This window comes from Triturus cristatus, chromosome 8 (assembly GCF_964204655.1).
Source record: "Triturus cristatus chromosome 8, aTriCri1.1, whole genome shotgun sequence".
Lineage (NCBI taxonomy): Eukaryota > Metazoa > Chordata > Amphibia > Caudata > Salamandridae > Triturus > Triturus cristatus.
The window spans coordinates 472,364,898-472,384,142 of record NC_140591.1 but is presented as its reverse complement, the minus strand read 5'-3'; the positions used below and the strand labels follow the sequence as shown (position 1 = coordinate 472,384,142).

The following is a 19,245-nucleotide window of genomic DNA, read 5'->3' as shown; positions in this document are numbered from 1 at the left end:
AGCCTTATTTAAAGAGAGATGATGAAAGGTCACGGCAATTCTATAACTTTCTGATGGATACTTCTAACCGCATAGTCCTTACTTTTAGAATATTCTCCAGATACCAGGCTGGATCTGGACATTTTTCATAGCCGTTCTCCTGCATGGAGCTAGCTGGTGCCATGCAACTCCATGTAAACTACGTTCCACTCTGAAATTGACAGAGCAGCATAGAAATCCATCCCTACATGCCAACCTCTGTCCCTTCCTTTTCGCACCTCTGAACACAGATCTGGAGCTCTGCTCCCACTTTCATGGGTCTTTTGATGATTCCCAAATACTGAATCTGGCATGCAACAATGTACGTGCTAAAAAAATAATAATTGTAAATGATGTGTGATTGTAAAAACAAATTTTGGTTGTAGACCTGCACCAGGTTTCTCACTGATGATTGAACTCAGGTCACGACTCCAAGATGTGTAATGAGTGCGCCGTCATGCACCCGAAACTGATCTGCGACCATGAAGCGAAGCTGTATGTTGTTGAACACAGAAATAAGTCATGAACCTCGTGTAAGTCTAGCCCTCTATCCAAGTTCAGGCCAGGTCCAGAGTCTTCTCTTATGAGAGGTCCTCATCGCAGTCAAAGTTTCCCTGCAAGTCAAAGTATAAGAGTAAACATAAGACAATGAAGCAGGACTTGACCCCATCCTGCCACTGTCTACCTAAAGATACGTTGTGAGGATGTCAATGTGCCCCTCGTTCTTGCTCCCGGTCACCTACTGAGGAGCCAATTCTGCAGTTGGAACTGATGCTCCCCGAGTTCCCAGGGCCATTGGTGATCTGCAGACACTTCCACATGGACTTAGAGGAGGCCAGCGGGCTTGATACTTCCCTGATAAAGGTTAGCTTTCATGATGGAGGGTGCTTCCCTTGCTGTGGTGATTCGACATGCTGATGAGATCCTGGACCACCAGCTACCTTCTGTTGAAGTTAAGACAAATGTCCTTTCAGAAGTTTTAGAATCTGGGCGTGCTTCATCTGAGCTCTTGCTCCTGTTTAGTGAAACTGTTGCTGACACTTTGATGGGAACTTGGTCTCAGCTTTGGTCTTGCCCATCAGTGACTGGGCAGGTGGCCAGACACCATAGACCGGCACCTGGCGACCCTGACTTCCTTATGCACCATCGTACTCCAGAGAGCCTGGTGGTTCAAATTCCACCAGCAAGGTGACTGCCAGTTCTTTCCCTACGACACCCCTAACCCCCACCCTCTCCCTGCCAGACAGGGAGTGAAAAGAGGATTGAGGCGATTGGAGAACAAAAGTTCTCTTCAGCTAGCCTTGTATTGAGGTCTGTAAATACTCCCTGCCCATTGGGCTGCTACATGCATTTCCTTTGCGACAAGGCCAGTAAGATCTTGTCAATGGTCCTGAAAGAATTTAGGGCCTCCTTAGCTCGAACCATTCAAGATGCACCAAAACCATGGTTTGTGCTGGCCTGGATACTGCAGAGTGTCTGGGGTGGGCAATCAGCACTAGTGTGGTGCTCAGTCATCATGCGTTGGTGTGATCTACAGTTTTTTTTGGGTGACATACAGGTGTCCCTTATGGATCTGGCTTTCGTTGTGTCACGCCTATTCAACAACAAAGCTGATTTTGCCTTTGAATGCTGTAAGGAGTATTGAGCCACGGCACGCCCACTAAGCCTTTCATCCCTTGCTTGAGAGTTTCCTAACCAGTTTAGGGGCTTCCAAGGCTATTCCATGGGTCTTGCATACAGGCAACACCATTCTCCCCAACGGTCACTGCACTCACCCCCAGTCCTTAAGAAGCCAGGGACTTGGCTGTGGCAGGAAACATGCAGATTCTCACGTGCATTGGTTCTCCCAGTCCCCCTTCACTACAACAGCAGTTTCCAAGCCTCTTTAGTTTGCCTTTAGTGGTGCACAGCCACCGTGTGGGAGGCAGGATCCAGAAATATTTCCCAGGATAGCGATCCATCACATCTGACAGATGGGTTCTCCATATTGTTCACATGGCTATGCCCTACCATTTCTTTCTGGCCTGTTGCACCTTCCTGCCATATCAGAGCAGCTCTCAGTGGATCCCCTGACAGTTCTCTTACAAGAGGTGTGAGATTTATTCTGCAAAGGTGCCATCAAGGGGGTTCCAGGCTTGGAATTAGGGACAAAACATGTAAAGTCATTAATCATTTATGTTTTCATATATTAAATGAAACATGTTGATTCGTGTATATTTCCTTTTATGAAAAGAATCATCTTTACAGTTTATGAATCATCAGTGGTGTGGGCTTCTGCCAAAGCATAAGGATACTCTGTATTCCTACTTGAGAATTTATTTAGGCAACAGCAAAAATGTGCACCTTCCTGGTAGTAGAAGGTAATATGATAACATCTCAAATGCATACATAATTTTTTTGCGGAAAACAGATAATGCAGTATACATGGGACTGTATTGTTTTTGTAAATGTTTATTTTATTAATAATTTTTAAATGGTGCCTAAACAGTCAGCCATTCCTTAGTGAATGCAATGAACAGGCACACTTGAATATTGATGAACCTTGTTGGAAATACTCAGTGCCTTTTAGCTTAGGCTCAGAGGAATACTTCACACTGAGTTGGGAGTGGAAAACACTTTGTCCTCACTGGGAGCAGACCAACCTATCTGTCTCCAATAGAAGTAAGCACATGGCCCCTTAAACTGCTCTGCCTTACCAAAACGCTGCAATTTGAGACACAGGGGGGCTAAAAGGAAAGAGCGAACTTTTATCTAAAACTATGAGCTTGTGTCTAAAACCTAAGACATTTACCATATTGGAATTAGGAGCTAGCACCTGAGAATTTAGTGACCTTGAAAGCAGCTGTCAAGATATTAATGATCCTTGTTGTAAAGGTAAATGTAGATCTGAAAGAAACACGTTAGTTAGATTCCTCACCTTAGAATATCCCCAGGCGTCACACTGGATCCGGAAGATTTATCGTCAGCAATACCCCTTGCGCGTCGCTAGGCGTCGTCTGCGGCTCCGCGTCCGTCGTCGGCGTCGTGCGCCGGAATGACGTCGTCGGAGTACTTAGACGCCGCCCTCGCGCGCTGACGTCAGTTCTTCTTTTTTCCGCGCCAGTAAGCGCAGATCCGGGAGAGCTACCCCTTTTAGTCTTTTTTGACTACGTTTTTTGATCCTTTTTGATCTTCTCTCGACTCCGGTGCCGGTAGGATGCCTGGTTTTAAAGCCTGTGCTGACTGCAACCGCTTGATGTCGGTTACGGATCATCACTGCCGGTGCCTTTACTGTTTGGGCCTCGACCACGACGCGGAGTCGTGTTCGGACTGCAAGGCCCTGACCTCAAAGGCTAGACGGGAGCGGTCCCGTAAGCTTCTCGAGCTTCGCCACTCGGAGCCGCAGCCAACGTCATCATCGATCGTCTGGCTCCAAGTCTTCGGGTAAGTCGAAGCACTTCAAGAAGTCCAAGAGGCGACACCGCTCTTCGGACTCCCCTCGCCGGTCGCGCGACTCGGCCGAGGGTCAGAGTGGTTCCACCCCCGCGGCTCCAGCGGAGCCGCAGGCGCCGCGCAAGTCCCCATACCCGCCGGTCCCTGGGACTGACGCGACGCCGGCGGAAGTCAGTGCCTTCCTCTCGGCCATGAGGAACCTGGCTCCGCCGTCGACGCCCACTGGTGCGCCTTCGGGCCCCGCGGACCTGACCGGTCGACCTCGTCACGCCTCCTCCGCCGGCGTCGACACCGGTTCCACCTCCGACGCCGGCTCCGCTCGGCGTCGTGCCCCACTTCAGCCCCGGTCCGGACCCGGCGCCGTTACGGCGTCGATGGACGCCGCGTACGGCGCCGCTGGAGACACATTATGTCTATCGTCCGGCTCCGCTCCTTCCTCCTGTTTACCAGGAATCGGATGACGGGGGCGAATGGGAGGGGTCCGAGGACCCTATGGCCGTTCAGGCTCAGCTGTCACAGGACTGGGCAGATGAACTGGGGGAGGCAAGTGGTCTGGATACCTCTCCAGACACTGGATTCATCTCTCCTCCGACTGTGGCTTCGGAGGAGGGTGCTGCTTTCTCTGTGGTGCTGCGCAAGGCGGCCGCAGCCCTTGGGTTCGAGCTGCCTGCCGTGGCGGTGAGAACTAACGTCCTCACTGAGGTGCTTCAGTCTGCAGCAAGCTCCACTGAGCCTCTGCTGCAATTCAATGAGGCCCTCATTGACGTTCTGCAGGGCACCTGGTCCAAGCCCTCCACAGTTCCTCCTGTGGACAGGAACGTCGCCAGGCGCCACCGCCCTGCTCCGGGCGACCCCAGTTTTCTGTTCCAACACCCCACCCCCGAGAGCCTGGTTATCCAGGCTTCTACCTCCCAATCCTCCTTCCCGACCGCTCCGCCGGACCGGGATTCCAAGAGACTGGAACAGTTTGGCAAAAAGCTGTTCTCCTCCCTTAGTTTGGGCCTGCGGTCCTTGAACACCGCCTGTCTTTTGGACCGTTATTCCCACTCTCTGTGGGATACGGTGGAGGACGTGCTGCCCCTATGTCCGGAGGAGGTCCAGACACGACTTACCCAGGCTCTGGCCGATGGGAGGGATGCAGCACGACATGCTATCAGATGTGGGCTTGACACTACGGACTCGCTGGGTAGGGCGATTTCTACCACAGTGGCGCTTAGACGTCACGCCTGGCTGCGGTCCACGTCCTTTTCGGGAGATGTCCAGAGCACTCTCATGGACATGCCCTTTGATGGCACTCGCCTTTTTGGTGAGAAAGCGGACAGTGCGCTGAATCGCTTTAAGGACTCCCGGGCTACGGCCGAGTCCTTGGGCCTCTCGGCCCCGCGGTCGCAAACTTCTGCCTTTCGCCCCTTTCGTGGCCAAGGAAGGGGTGCCTCCTCACGTCCAGCCGCAGAACCAACCTGCGCGCGGTCGCGGACGTGGTTTCCGCCGAGGCGGTTCTGGAGGACGACGCGGTCAGCCCACATCCACCCCGGCAGCATCCGCCTCAAAGCCTTCCTAGTCCGAGCTTTCAGGCCCATTCCACGCCAGTGGACGGCAGAGTTCGCCATCACCTGCTCCACTGGCGGTCCATCACATCGGACAGGTGGGTGCTGAAAATCGTCCGAAGGGGCTACTCCCTCCCCTTCGAGACGTCCTCTCCAGCCATGCCACCGCAGCACCACCGTATCTCGGGGGATCATTTGAATCTTCTCCACGAGGAAGTTTCGGCCCTCTTGGCCAAGGGGGCCGTCGAGCGCGTACCGTGCCCGGAAGTAGGTCGTGGTTGTTATTCCCACTACTTTCTGGTTCCCAAGAAGGGCAAAGGGGGCCTACGCCCTATCTTGGACCTCCGGAACGTCAATGCCTTCCTCCGGAAGGAAAGGTTCAAGATGTTAACTTTGGCTCAGGTTCTAGCTGCCCTAGACCCTGGAGACTGGATGGTAGCGTTGGACTTGCAGGACGCATATTTCCACATCCCCGTCCTGCCGGCCCACCGGCGTTACCTGCGGTTCACGGTGGGTCAGGAGCACTTTCAGTTTACCGTGCTCCCCTTCGGCCTTACCAGTGCCCCTCGGGTGTTCACGAAAGTGATGGCGGTGGTCGCAGCTCATCTGCGCAGATCAGGGGTTCCAGTCTTCCCCTATCTCGACGACTGGTTGTTGAAGGCGGGCTCGCCCCAGGCAGTCGTCTCCCACCTCCAGACTACGGCGGATCTCCTGCATTTGCTGGGGTTTTCCTTCAACGTGCCGAAGTCACACCTGAGTCCCTCTCAGGAGCTCCTCTTCATCGGAGCGGTTCTCGATTCGGCGCAGTTCCGGGTCTATCCGCCGGAACAGCGGGTCCGGGATATTCAGGCCTTGATTCCCATCTTTCGGCCTCTATCCTGGGTTTCGGTCAGGCTAGTGTTGCGGCTTCTGGGACTGATGGCCTCCTGCATCCTACTAGTGCATCACGCCAGGCGGCGCATGCGGGCTCTGCAGTGGGACCTGAAGTTTCAGTGGGCCCAGCATCACGGCAACATGTCCGACCGTGTCTTGATCTCGGAGGGCACTGCACAGCAGTTGCAGTGGTGGCTCACGGACCGCGATTGGGTCACGGGCAGGAGCCTCTCCCTTCCCCAACCGGAGCATGTCGTAGTGACGGATGCGTCCCTCCTGGGATGGGGTGGCCATATGGGAGAGGCGGAGATCAGAGGCCTCTGGTCTCCGGCGGAGTCTCGCCTCCACATCAACTTGTTGGAGCTGAGAGCGATCCGACTTGCACTGAAAGCCTTCCTTCCCACTGTCAGGGGAAGTGTCATGCAGGTGTTCACGGACAACACCACCGCCATGTGGTATTGCAACAAACAGGGCAGGGTGGGGTCGTGGACCCTTTGTCAGGAGGCTCTGCGCCTCTGGACATGGCTGGAACACCAGGGCGTCACCCTGGTGGTTCAACATCTGGCGGGCTCTCTGAACGCCAGAGCAGACGAACTCAGCCGCCGGTGCATGATGGATCACGAATGGCGTCTGAACTCCGAGGTGGCACAAGGTCTCTTTCAGAAGTGGGGAGAGCCTTGGTTAGATCTATTCGCCACCGACGAGAACACGCAATGTCGGCAGTTCTGCGCGTTGGAATTTCCAATGCGTCACTCGCTCGGCGACGCTTTTCGTCACGAGTGGAGTTGCGGTCTGTTGTACGCCTTTCCGCCTATACCACTTCTGCCCAGAGTGCTGAAGAAGATCAAGCGCGACCGGGCCCAAGTCATCTTGGTGGCTCCGGATTGGGCACAAAGGTACTGTTATCCCGAGCTACTCAATATGTTGACCGATCCTCCGATACGTCTGCCCCTTCGGGAGGATCTTCTGTCGCAGCAGCAGGGGACGGTCCTCCACCCGAACCTGTCCAGCCTCCACCTCCATGCGTGGAGATTGAGCGGCGGCAGTTGATGCCATTTGACTTGCCTCCTGAAGTCTGTGATATCATGCTGGCAGCCAGGCGTCCCTCCACAAAGACGGTATACGCCTGCCGGTGGAACAAATTTGTGGCATGGTGCACAGCAAAGGCTGTGGATCCCCTTTCCACCCCTCTTTCTGAGGTTCTCCTCTTTCTTCTTTCTTTGGCCCGGCAGGGCTCTGCCCTGGGCACCTTGAAAGGTTATCTTGCTGCCATCTCTGCCTTCTTGCGGCTTCCTGATCAGCCTTCTCTTTTCAAGGCCCCTGTAGTTACACGCTTTCTAAAAGGCATTACTCACACGTTCCCTCCTGTCCCTTTTGTAATGCCTTAGTGGGACTTGAATCTTGTTCTCACATTTCTAATGTGCGCTCCCTTTGAGCCTCTTCATAATTGTCCTCTTCGTCTGCTGACGCTTAAGACTGCTTTTCTGGTAGCCATCACCTCGGCTAGACGGGTGAGTGAGCTCCAGGCTTTATCATCAAAGCCTCCTTTTCTCACTGTTCATCCGGACAAGGTTGTCCTTTGGCCTCGATCCTCCTTTCTTCCGAAAGTGGTGACCCCCTTTCATCTTGGGCAGTCTGTCACCTTGCCCACCTTCTTTCCGCATCCTTCCAAAGAGGAAGAGAGGCTCCACCGTCTGGACCCAAAACGTGCGCTCTCCTTTTATCTGGACCGCACAAAGCAGTTCCGGGTGGACGACCAACTTTTCGTTGGATACGTGGGTGCTAAGAAGGGGAAAGCTGTGCACAAACGGACCATCTCTCGGTGGGTCGTTTTGTGCATCAAAATTTGTTATTCCTTGGCAAAAAAGGACCCTCCTGTTGGGCTGCGCGCCCATTCTACTCGGGCCACAGCGGCTACTACTGCTTTGGGACGGGGAGTCCCTTTGCAGGACATCTGTCAGGCGGCAAAGTGGGCTTCGCTACACACGTTTGCCAGGCATTATTGCCTAGACAGCCAAGTCCGGAGGGATGGCTTCTTTGGCCGTTCTGTCCTCCAGGACTTTCTGGTGTGATCTTGGTTCGCAGACCCACCACCGGGGATGGTATTGCTTGGGTATCTATTCTAAGGTGAGGAATCTAACTAACGTGTTTCTTTCAGATGAACAAGTTACTTACCTTCGATAACGATGTATCTGTAAGAAACATTAGTTAGTTAGATTCCTCACCGACCCACCCATCCTCCCCGTTCTGCGAACTGACATCTAGGGTTAAGGCTATCCCTTTCAGGGCCCTAGAATTTTTTGGCACCAGTGTCGGTATCTTGCATGGCTCTGCGTTCCTGGCGCGGAAGGCTATGTACAAGAACTGACGTCAGCGCGCGAGGGCGGCGTCTAAGTACTCCGACGTCATTGGTGATTTTATTTTGTAAGCAAACAACTTAACCAAAAATTACTTGTGACTTTAAAAAAACAGACAACGTTTGCAGTTTTACTTAACTATTGTGCCGTTTGTTTACTTTTAGAATAAAATATATCTAAAAATATTTTCAACTTGAAAAAAATAAAGGTCAGACCTTTTTACTAAACTATAGTACATTTTTTCAGAGCTACTTTAAAAATCATTTGTCTAAAGCATCATTCAATTAAATGTTTGCATGCCAATATGAAAAAAAAAAACAAATGGAGCATACGAGTAAACCCAGTATGGGTAGTGTAAAACCAATAAGGGACCCATTCTTAAATAAAAATCACAAAGTGCCCTACTGGTCTGTTATCTTGCTTTAGAGCAGATTTATGATTTTTAGGAGTCCATATAAATGTATAGATGTAGACCTGGAAGCCTGCAACTGTCAATGGGTTTCCAGGCGTATTGTTACCAATCTTTAGTGTTGGTAGGAGTAGTAAGTAAAACTTTATTGTACATAAAAAGAACTCAATTATAATAAATAATACATAAGGGAAATGATAAAAACCATGATTAAAGCTGCCCAAACTCTGTTGAAACTAGGAATGTAAACTTGTAGAATTTGACCTAGCATTTTATCAGGTTATATTTTAGCTCCAGGAATTTAATGAGCTCAGTTACAAAAATCTGATTTTGTAAGGCAAAACAGGTTCTTATTGCTTCTTTACGTGTACAAACATTAGCAGCATTTAAAGAGTCCTGTAAGTATTTCTTGTGTAGGTGTAATAATTTCGGGCAGAGATAAATTATATGGTCCAGTGTTTCTACCTTATAATCAGTCTACAGCCCAATTATTAGTGAATTCCATTTTCAAGTGAGTAAATATTCCTGCATATATTTGTTTATACTAAAATGTGCTAAGCAAGTGTACATGTATTTATTAAAGCATTTAGTTCTTCTTTCTCCAGAGGGAAAATATTGTTTACCCCTTGATAACCTCCCTTCCCACCCGGAAATGTTTTTATTGTGTAGGAGAAACTTTTGGGAAAACCCTTTAACATGTAAGTTTGTAGCTCAAACCCAGTGAGCATTCCAGCCTGGAACACCCACTTCTCACTTACTACCAGCTGTTGTGAGTAAATTTGCTCACATAAGTCCTCAAACCAGTAACTCCCTTTCATTGGAAAAGACAACTTTTTCATGTGTAAGCCAAACTCATACATAGATAGCATGTAACATTTTGATTCTGACAAGACTTTAACAGTTTATTTACTTCATCATTGATATGGCACATAGTGTGCACTCACAATTATGGTTAACTAGAGAACTGTGGCACAGAGAGATGAAAGAAAATGTGCAAGTCTCTCACAATGTGGTCAATTAGATAATGTAGAAGTGGAGACAATCTTGGATTCTCATTTGTCAACTGAGACACTGGATCATTAGTTAAATTCGAAGGACAACATTTTCCAGAGCAATTCTTAAGATGCTTCCTCAGACCCTAAACAGAGAAAGAGAGCAGTGATATATCCTGGACTCCTCTATAACCAGAGCTCCAGTATAATGAATGTACTGGCATAATGAGAGCCTTTGTGTGATCGGAATGTTAGCCTACACAGAGCCTAATCATAAACAGTGTCTTCATATGCAGAGCCTGTGAATATTCAAAGATTTCAGGTAAATAGAACCCTTCACAGTCCAGTACAATTAGAAGGGTGTATGATCAGAGCATTTTTAGAATCCAAAACCTGATCTAAAAGGAGACCTGGCATAACCAGAGTGACTGTTATCATAGCTCCTCTATAACGACAATGTTGCCATGATATTTCATTTCTTTACATGGCACAAAATGGTAAACAAAGATTATTTTTTTACAGGACAAGCAGATTTCTGAAATATCTAGTCCCTTGGTCAAGTAGATATTAAACACTCCCCGTTTGCTTTTATCTGTAGCATTCCAATGCTTGAATTAGTAGGGCTGCAGCCAGGACTTCGGTACAGAAATACAAAAAGGCACCACTGTGTGAATCTGGCTCTATTTGATTGAGTAGTACAGCAAATAATTCCTGCTACAGTTTCAGCATCTTCCTAACCCTGAGCCTGGAACTACTATGGATAGTGTTCAGTCTCAGAAATCTGCCTACACAATATGGGGAAAGGGAATGGGCAAGTGATTTAACTGCAACTCACTGAAAGTATGTTCTCAAGATGTTATTGAACGACATCATTATGTCATAAAGGGGAAACCATAGAGGAGGGAGCTCCTAAAAGTAATATTGATATAATAAGTGGGTCAAGAGGTTGTGTGTCCTGTTTGTCGAGGAGAGACCTTTCTAAGGACGAGAACCCTCACTCACCCAAAGGTGACCTGCTTTATCATATGGATTGGGGGTGGGGTATTTATTAGAAGGGTTTGGAGTGGAGGAATCGCGCATGGTTCCATATTTAGGGTTCAGGGCAAGGGAGGGGTGTTTTTTTATAAGGATTGAGGGCTAGCTATGAGGGGGTTCCTCTGGGAAACAGGGGAGGAGTATTTTTTTTTAAAACGATCTGAGGGCTGGAGGTGGGAGTTTGCAAGGGACCAGTTATGGGACTTGGGGCAGGGGTATGAGATAACCTTTAGCATGAATATCCCATTACCATGCATGGTTTTACAATGAAATTTGTTGTAAAGGTCTGCGTGGTAAAGGCATATTTGTGGTAAAGGTTATGCATGGTAATGGCATTTGTTTTGTAATGCATGCGTGGTATAGGCATGCATTGCAACGGAATGTGTTACGTCATACAACCTGCTCCAATTAGGTATTTCCATATACACGTCCTTGTACCTAGTTTTCCGTGGTAAATAGAACAGTATAGCTGGGCTGCCTAACTGGATCATGGGAACTAAGTTTCCCATGATCCAGTTAGGCGTGTGGCACATGGGAGATTCACCGTCAATTTCTTCATTGCCTCTGTCCCTCCCATTCATGAGGAACTCTGACTGCTTCCCGGGTGAGTTCTAGGGCGCTGACAGTCTAAACGCAGTGCTCTTGCGAGATACCTATGGACTTTTATTTTATTTTATATTGGACTTCGGGTTTGCATGACGCTCGGCGTGCCACTCTCGTGAAGCAGTGATCTCATACTGGGTGTATTTGACGGGGGGACATCCCCTTTGATATACACCAAGTATAAATGGTCATTAGCTCCTGAACCTTCGTGCTTCCCTTATTGGGAGGTATACATGCCTCCTTGTTACGGACTAAAGGTAATTCTATCAGTTCACTACTGGAACGTAGAGTCCTCTAATTCTTTAGATAGAGAGACTTAGTCCTATTTACTCACATGAGTCTAGATGCATATATCAAACCAACATTTACTTTATCTGGTAGAAAAGAGACCTCTTGTGAAGTTGGAGGATAATGAGGCTTTAAGCAAAACCCAAAAACCCTCCCCTTTTCTTGAAATTTACAATTTGTTTAAGCTTTCTTTCAAGCTGCCTTGACATCGGCTGATAAGATGTATCTATATCAGTTTTCAATATTGAATGGTTTTCTCTACCTTCCTTCCACTACCATGTTTTTGTGTCTTTCTTTCACCAGTGTACTAAGTGGGATACCCATTTGGCTGAAATGAGGTAATTTAGTACCAATGATCCGGTAACATGATTTTATTTCCTATATGAGACCCTCATATGGTGTCTTGTAGGAGATGCTCCTTGTGTAAGATTGATAGCCAGATCACCAACCTCTGCTCTATGTGTGTTTTTGTTTGCGTCTTCCAGATGAGATGGTGTACTCTCCACCAGTCTTATATACTGGCTACAAATACTCAATGGCCAGTATACACATCTGTTTATTGTTTAATATTATTCCCATTATTTGTATCCAGACTGACTTAATTCTTTTTGGTCCTGAAGAATGCCCATGAACCCCGACTGGGGCCTTTGAAGGGCAGAAATATGTTGACCTCAATCAGTGGTATATTTATTGATAACCCCTAATCCTCTTCGTTTTTGATCCTGTCTAAGGGCACCGCACAATAAAGATATTTGGTCTCATGGAGACAGTTTTAACATTTGTTTCCATTTCTTTTTGCACCCTGCCCTTCACTCATCTTATTTTTGGTTCCCTCTCCAAAAAGCAACTCAGCTCCTCTTCCAATTTGGAAGAGTTGTAGCCCACACCAGGGACCTTGCAGCCCTGGTGTGAGGAGGGAACCCTATGATGAAGCATGTCACCTTGGGGTGAGTGAAGGTTCTCGTCCTTAGAAAGGTCTCTCCTCGCCATAAACAGGACATACAACCTCTTGGCCCTCTTATTATATTGCTATTAATTTTAGGAGCTACTTCCTCTATGGTTTCCCCTTTATGACATAATGTCTTTCAATAACTTCTTGAGAACGTACTTCCAGTGAGTTGCAAAGACAGGGAGTAGTACGCTCTTTCCTTAAGGCTTCTCCCTGTGATCTTTTGTATGTATTAGCAAGTGATTTAACTAACATTATAAAGTCCTAGATATTGCTTTTTGCTTCTTCTGCTCCCTTCATCTCGAACATCTACATCTTTTATATTGTTGATTATCCCAGTACTGCTGCAAATCAGAAGTGGTTTAAAAGCCATTTTAGATCTGTAACTCAAGGAGGCAATGTCATGAGAGATACAGTGAAATGTTGAAGGCAGAAAAAAAAAGTTGGCAATTGCCCGCTCCATTACTCATCCGGCATGCTTATCTAAGTGATTGGATTGGAGGGTGCATCGTTGAGGGAAATTTCCTTGACCTCTGGTTGTAAATAAATGGTATTAATCAAAATGTTTTGGATGTTGCAACTAAAATCGACTTCAGTTTTAGTCACAAAGTCATAAGCAGTATGCAATAGCATCAGTAACAATTTTCCTAACCATGTTTTTATTTTAAGAACAGTGGATTGTTCAATAACTGATCAGTGACACTGCTAATTTACTGCTATAGAAAACCGCTCTTCCTCAACATCCATGCCTCCTTCACATAGCACTTTCAATCTAGATTTTCACCAAATTTGTCAGTTTACATTCATTTGATTTCAAACAAGCAGGTTATGTTTAAGCAGTGAACCAATCAATTTCCATGTTCAAATAGACAATTGGCTTTGTTGGTGACAAGATACTATCAAAAGGGTGTTATGGTTCAATATTCTGATAATTAATTGTGTGGTTCAAGAATGTAAATGCAACTTGCAGAGTACAGTTTAAGTCTCAGCTTGGCTAACTCAGCCCTTTCCCCTTCTGTGCTTGATATAAGTACCACTTTGCTTCATACCACTAAAATGTATGATGTGAATCTTCTCAAGATACTTTTGAAGTGCGCTCTTTGTAAATGAACAAATCAGGTAAACTGGTTCTCTTCACTACAAGTAAGTGTGGTGTAAAGTGAAAGTGCTTCTTGAGTGTGCATTACATATATTACAATACTACACATATATTACAATACTACACATATTGCACCTTTTTAAAATATCTGTAGTTCTCATGGCAAGTACATCAGGTTTTTAACAACTGCTTCATTGATTTGAAATCACTGTTTCTTTTTCTGTAGAGTTTAACAATGGTTTTGGAAGCCTTGCTTGATGGAAGCTTTGGCAGCTGCAACACTCAGCATGCGGAGTACCAGGCGACATGTCATAAACTGTTTCCATTTACATCTGCCTTTATGCCTGCTATAAATGACGAAGAATGCAACCCTGCATCAGTAAATCATACAGCCCTAAACCATGAAATGCTGTCCAATGAAATCTGAAGAATTCCTTTTACAGACTGTCGCTGAACTTGTATTTAGGGGTGCTTTCGAAAAAGCATTTTACTGTTCCACAGAAAAAAACTATTGCTTTGGTTAAGTGACAATGAAATATCCAACAAGGCCTGCCAATTGTTATTGTACACATATCTGATCAGCATCTATCATCTTAATACTTTTACAGTTTTAAGTCTTTTAACAACAAAATCCCCTACTTATGAACATTATATTTAAGGCTATGTTTGTGTATTGCTTCAGATGGCAACAGGAATGATCAGTTTTCTGTTGCTATTTTTCATGAAACTAATTTAGTGTTGCTTGAATGGTGTTTTTCTCATATTCATTTTTATTTGGCTAGGTTTCTGGAGATCTTTTTGTATTTATTTTTCATATTATTTCCTTCAAGACCCATCAGTTTGAAAGACCTGACTGCAGATACTTTTTTTACATGGACCCTGTTTTTGCCAGATCTACTGTATGTATTGTTTGCTATTTTAACGGGATGAGAAAGTATAGACTTATGAGTTCATAGTTTTATTTCCACTTCTATTTCATTGTCATATATATTTCTTTTTTTTTGCTTTTAACATTTATAGTTATTGAAGTTTGGACATATATTAAGGATTAAAGCACTCTTACCCCGAGTTAGTACCCAGAGTTAGTGGTAATTTTTAATATAACACATTTTTACAACTGTTTTAAGTACTAAAGCAGTTGTGTCAAGAAAAGAAAGCCTATGCTTTAGACACAGTCACAAGGCCTTCAGATATTCCATTGTACCCAGAACCTAAAATAAGGATTGCCTTGAATTACTTTCAGTTTATTGTTCAACAGATCAACCAATGAGGCAATTGGCTTTTGGTACCAACAGTTGTATTTATCTAATCACATGGATGTCTACATGTACAGATTTACACTTCATGTAGTTGGGACTCAAACCCTTTTCACAGAACAGAAAAGAAAGTATGGTTCCATGTATGTTGATACCCTTTTAGACATTAGTGCCTACTTTTATTTTGTACATATCCTGCTACATTTCCTTTTGTGCTAGAATAGAAGACCTCAAAGTCTTCACTTGCATATAATGTGGCAAGTTGTTAAGACTTGGGAGTATCCCTGAGAATGTGTTACTTATTGGTTAAGGTGTTTTAGAATTTTACACCATTAGGTCTCCCTTGGAAGCTAGAAACATGCTCACCAATACTAGTTCATTTCAAGTAAGGCTACATACAGTGAGTTGTGAATATTTCTTTGCTTTTGTGGATGTTCATATACATTGTTTGCAAACACTTAGCCCATTTGTTTGCTGTCAAGAGAATCCACATATGTGGGTTAATTTGCACATTCAGTGGTAGAGCAGAGATATAATCAACTTGAAGTTGTTTTTTTCAGTCTCAGAATGAGATTTTAGAAACTGTATTTACTCAAGACCTCAATCCTAGGACTATGCATCTTATATCTCCTAAAACCCTGTCAAAAAATGGAATCTTCTGGCCCACAGAGGTTGCCTACTAGAGAAATTCCTGTAACCAAACTCTTCAATCTCAATGTCCAGCTATTCTAATGCCAGCTCCATTTTATGCTCACGTATCTTTGAATTCAGTTAGTTATTCTGGACAATAAGGGCTCACCTGGTGTGGTTGTATGTTAAGCATTAGTCAAGACAATATACCTCTATAGAGGATCACCTCCTGGAAGTTTTCCTCCAACCACAGTAATTTCTGTAGAATATAGATATAATGCATGTATGTCTGCAACAGCTCTAGTTAGGAAGTTTCATAAATGAGTCTACCCTCGGAACTCACCCAACATTACCACATAGTGTTCTGCTTCAAGGCTTTTATTGGTCTTTATGCTTTACAGAGGCCACTATAGAACAATCCTAAAGTGTCAGGGGTAGTCACTCCTCACTCCCTTAACTATTACAAGCATCCATTAAGTTGAATATACTGAATTTCCCTTGCAGGACATTTATGTCCTGCAAGCTGTTCATATTTTGATAATAAGAGTTCTGAAGGGGATATTGCTGTTCACTCATGATAATGGTGTTCCTGTTTTGGTCATCCTAGAGTTGGGCCCTGCCCCAACAGCAGTACATTACATCATTCAGAGAATACTAGATATACTTAAAGTGCCTTTTCCAAGAAACATCTTTCATATTCCTCTCACTCTGCTACCATACCTTTCTTCTTAAATTGAGGGGTTCCAGCAGGAGAAGAAAGCGTATTGCTCAAAGTATCCATACCCTTCTAAGCGGTAATTAAACAATGATTCTTCCAAGTGTGTTCAAATATTTAAAAATGTTTATTATGTCAGTCACAAGTCCCCCTCCCCAAAAAGATAGTTAGCCAGTGTCTTTCAACCTTCAGAATGTACTTTCCTATGTCTTCAGACAGTACACTTGTATATAAATGTGTTGTAGAACACTTTGACACTAATGATTTTCTACTGAACCACACCTTAATTACAGAAGTCTATCTGTGATTCTGCATCTTCACATGTATAAGATTCAAATATTCTTTTAACTTGATCCTTGAAGGGTATTTGGAGTCTCTGCGAACTGTACTACAATATAAAGGTTGTTGATTGACCAAAACATTTTTGCCACTGTGTTGGGAGGTTCTGGCTCCATAGCATCGCTGGTTCATGGGGGTTTGTCTGCAATTAACATGTTAGGGGGCAGAGTATTTTGGAAGTTTCACTTAGTAGGCTGAGGTCCTCCTAAATCTGGAACATGTACTTTTTGGTCGCAATAGTTTTAGGAATCCCCGAGTGGTCCAGCGTGAATATTTTTTAAAACAGTAGACAAGAGGCTTATTAGAAACAATTAACTTGAGTTGCTTCCATATATCACGTGCACGTTTTGTTATTTACAAGGTAAAAAGTTCTTTGAAATTAGTAGCAAACAATGACCAAAGTTATTTCTGCAAAAGACTCGCTATTGCAGCACTAAGTCAGGTTCATAGAACTAGAAGAGTGACCTCTTAAAAAAAATATATATATATATTTTTTTAAGCCACAGAGTTGCGTTACTCAGATGAGGGGACCAGTTATCGCCCATTCATGTGAAATAATCTTTCCTGCACAGTCCAAACTTGAGATTCCTAATGTTCCTCCATCTTTTAAAGAGAAATTACACAAGTAGGGAAGGTTGAGCATAAAAATGGTACATCGTTAGGCAACTGACATTCGCATGTTGCGCTCTGAAATACATGCTACATTTCTTAATTGTTCAGAGGGATCGGTTGGAGTCGTACAGCAGTTGAATTGTTGTGTTACTCATTCCAGTCTGTTTTTGTAGAAAACATTTGAATACCCAGGTATTTTCTGGGGAAGTCATACAATATGATCAAGGAAAAATTGTGCTGATGTAAACGCATGAAGTTTTGATTAGGTCCTAAACTTGGATTTATTGCCAGAAAACCTGTTCAACCAAGTGGAGCTTAATGTGTGTTACTTGAAGACTCGGTTCTACATTCGTCCACTATCCCCTAGACTTACGTTATGTTGTGTTAATAAATAGATTATGAAATGGGATGTAATGCTTGGAGCAAATGACAAGTGGGGCCCATTAGTGCATTAAGTGTTGTAATAATTCATGGGTCTTTCAACCGGGTCGTTGTGATTTTTGACAGTGTGTTCGGAGACAAGGTACAACTTATGATTAGAATAAAATGTATTCTGTTATTAATTGTTTGGACGTACACAAACAGGTTAGACTGTAAAGGTTTCATTTCGTACATATTGCATTTAAACTTTTATTTCATGGTTACATGAATAGATTAACTGTTAAGAGCGGAAACACAAGTAGTTTATGGCTGAAACTAGCATTATGGGTGTAGTTTTGAAGGATGTAATTGCTTGCCTAACTATTTTAACATCTATTAATTAAATTATTTTCAAGTGATTAATACTCCGAAGTACAGTTCCTTAAAGGTTTTGCGAGATCATTAAATGTTTTATTTTGAGTGCACTGTTGCATATGTATGTCAGTGAAGTCACAACATCATAGCACAAGTAAATAAAAGTTCATGAGAGGGGATTTTTTTTAAAGAATTTAAACTGTTAAAATACGGTCTCCTTTTTTTATTAAAACTATTTCAATCCAGTCGTGTTGAAGGAAAACCTGGTCACTGTAAAATAATGCCAACATATGTAATGCTGTAATAAATTATTTTGTACACAACTGCGAGATGTATTGTTTATATTCCTTTGGAACCTAATTGTTCTTTTAAGATTATCCTGTTTTAAATGTCAATTTAGGATTGCTTACAAGCCATGAACAGGTCAGTTTTAGGCTTGCTGCACGTGTAAAGGCAAAGCAGGAGGCCTTGTGGAAAAATTCCACGTTAACACTAGCATCCAAGTTAAACTATGATTCTAGAAAACCTGCTCATTAATGCAATCAAATTGTTGAAAGACTAAAGTGCCAGCATGTGGGTAAAAAAAAGCATGCCCACTTTGCGTCCTTTTCTTCCAACATCCTGAGGATTCTAAAGGTACCCAGGGTCTGTGGATTCCCCTGGAGAGGTCCAGGAAATTAGCCAAAACTCACCTGAATTTGGGTTTTTGGGGGGAAAAGTGCTGCAAAAGAGTGTCTGTTTTTCCCCTGCAAATGGTATCAACAAAGGGTGTGTGGTGCTACAATCAGCATCTTCCCAGGCCCACTTTTGTCAGAAAATCAACATTTTCCACACAGTTTTGCCATTTTACTAGGACATACCTATTTTTTATAGTTTCAACCTCCTTCCAGTTAGTTGTAGAAATGGGTGTGAAAGCAATAATGGATTCCGTAAAGCTATACATTTCTGAAAAGGAGACAATTCTGAATTCAGCAAGGGGTAATTTGTGTTGATCCTTGACGGGTTTCTTATAAAAAACTAACAGTTAAAATAAAAAAATATTGAAATTGAGTTGAAAGAAACTGCCATTAGCGCCGTTTTCACCCGTAACTTCAAAATATGTCAGATTTTTTAAAGCAATATACTGTTACGCCCGCTGGGCCCTTTAGGTTGCGGGGATATATAGGACTTTTAGGTTCACCAAGAACCCGAGGCACCCAGAGCCAATAATGTTTTTTTATTGTGTACCAGGTATATAGCAGTTCCTTTGGTAAAATATAAAGAGTGGAAAATAGGTATCAAGGAAACCTATGTATTTCCGAAATGGGAACAAAATATAGAGTTTAGAAGCAGTGGTTATTTGCACATCTCTGAAAT

General features: G+C 44.4%; 1 protein-coding gene across 1 annotated transcript in view; it reads left to right on the top strand.

Annotated features, from left to right (window-relative positions):
• NAA16 (N-alpha-acetyltransferase 16, NatA auxiliary subunit) overlaps positions 1-18,212 on the top strand; it is a 597,575-nt gene extending 579,363 nt beyond the window's left edge. The window contains exon 20 of the mRNA XM_085621946.1: positions 13,829-18,212. Within this exon, the coding sequence (XP_085478072.1) occupies positions 13,829-14,029 (201 nt within the window). The 3' untranslated portion in view covers positions 14,030-18,212. The remainder of the gene's footprint in view (positions 1-13,828) is intronic.
• Positions 18,213-19,245: the final 1,033 nt, after the last annotated feature.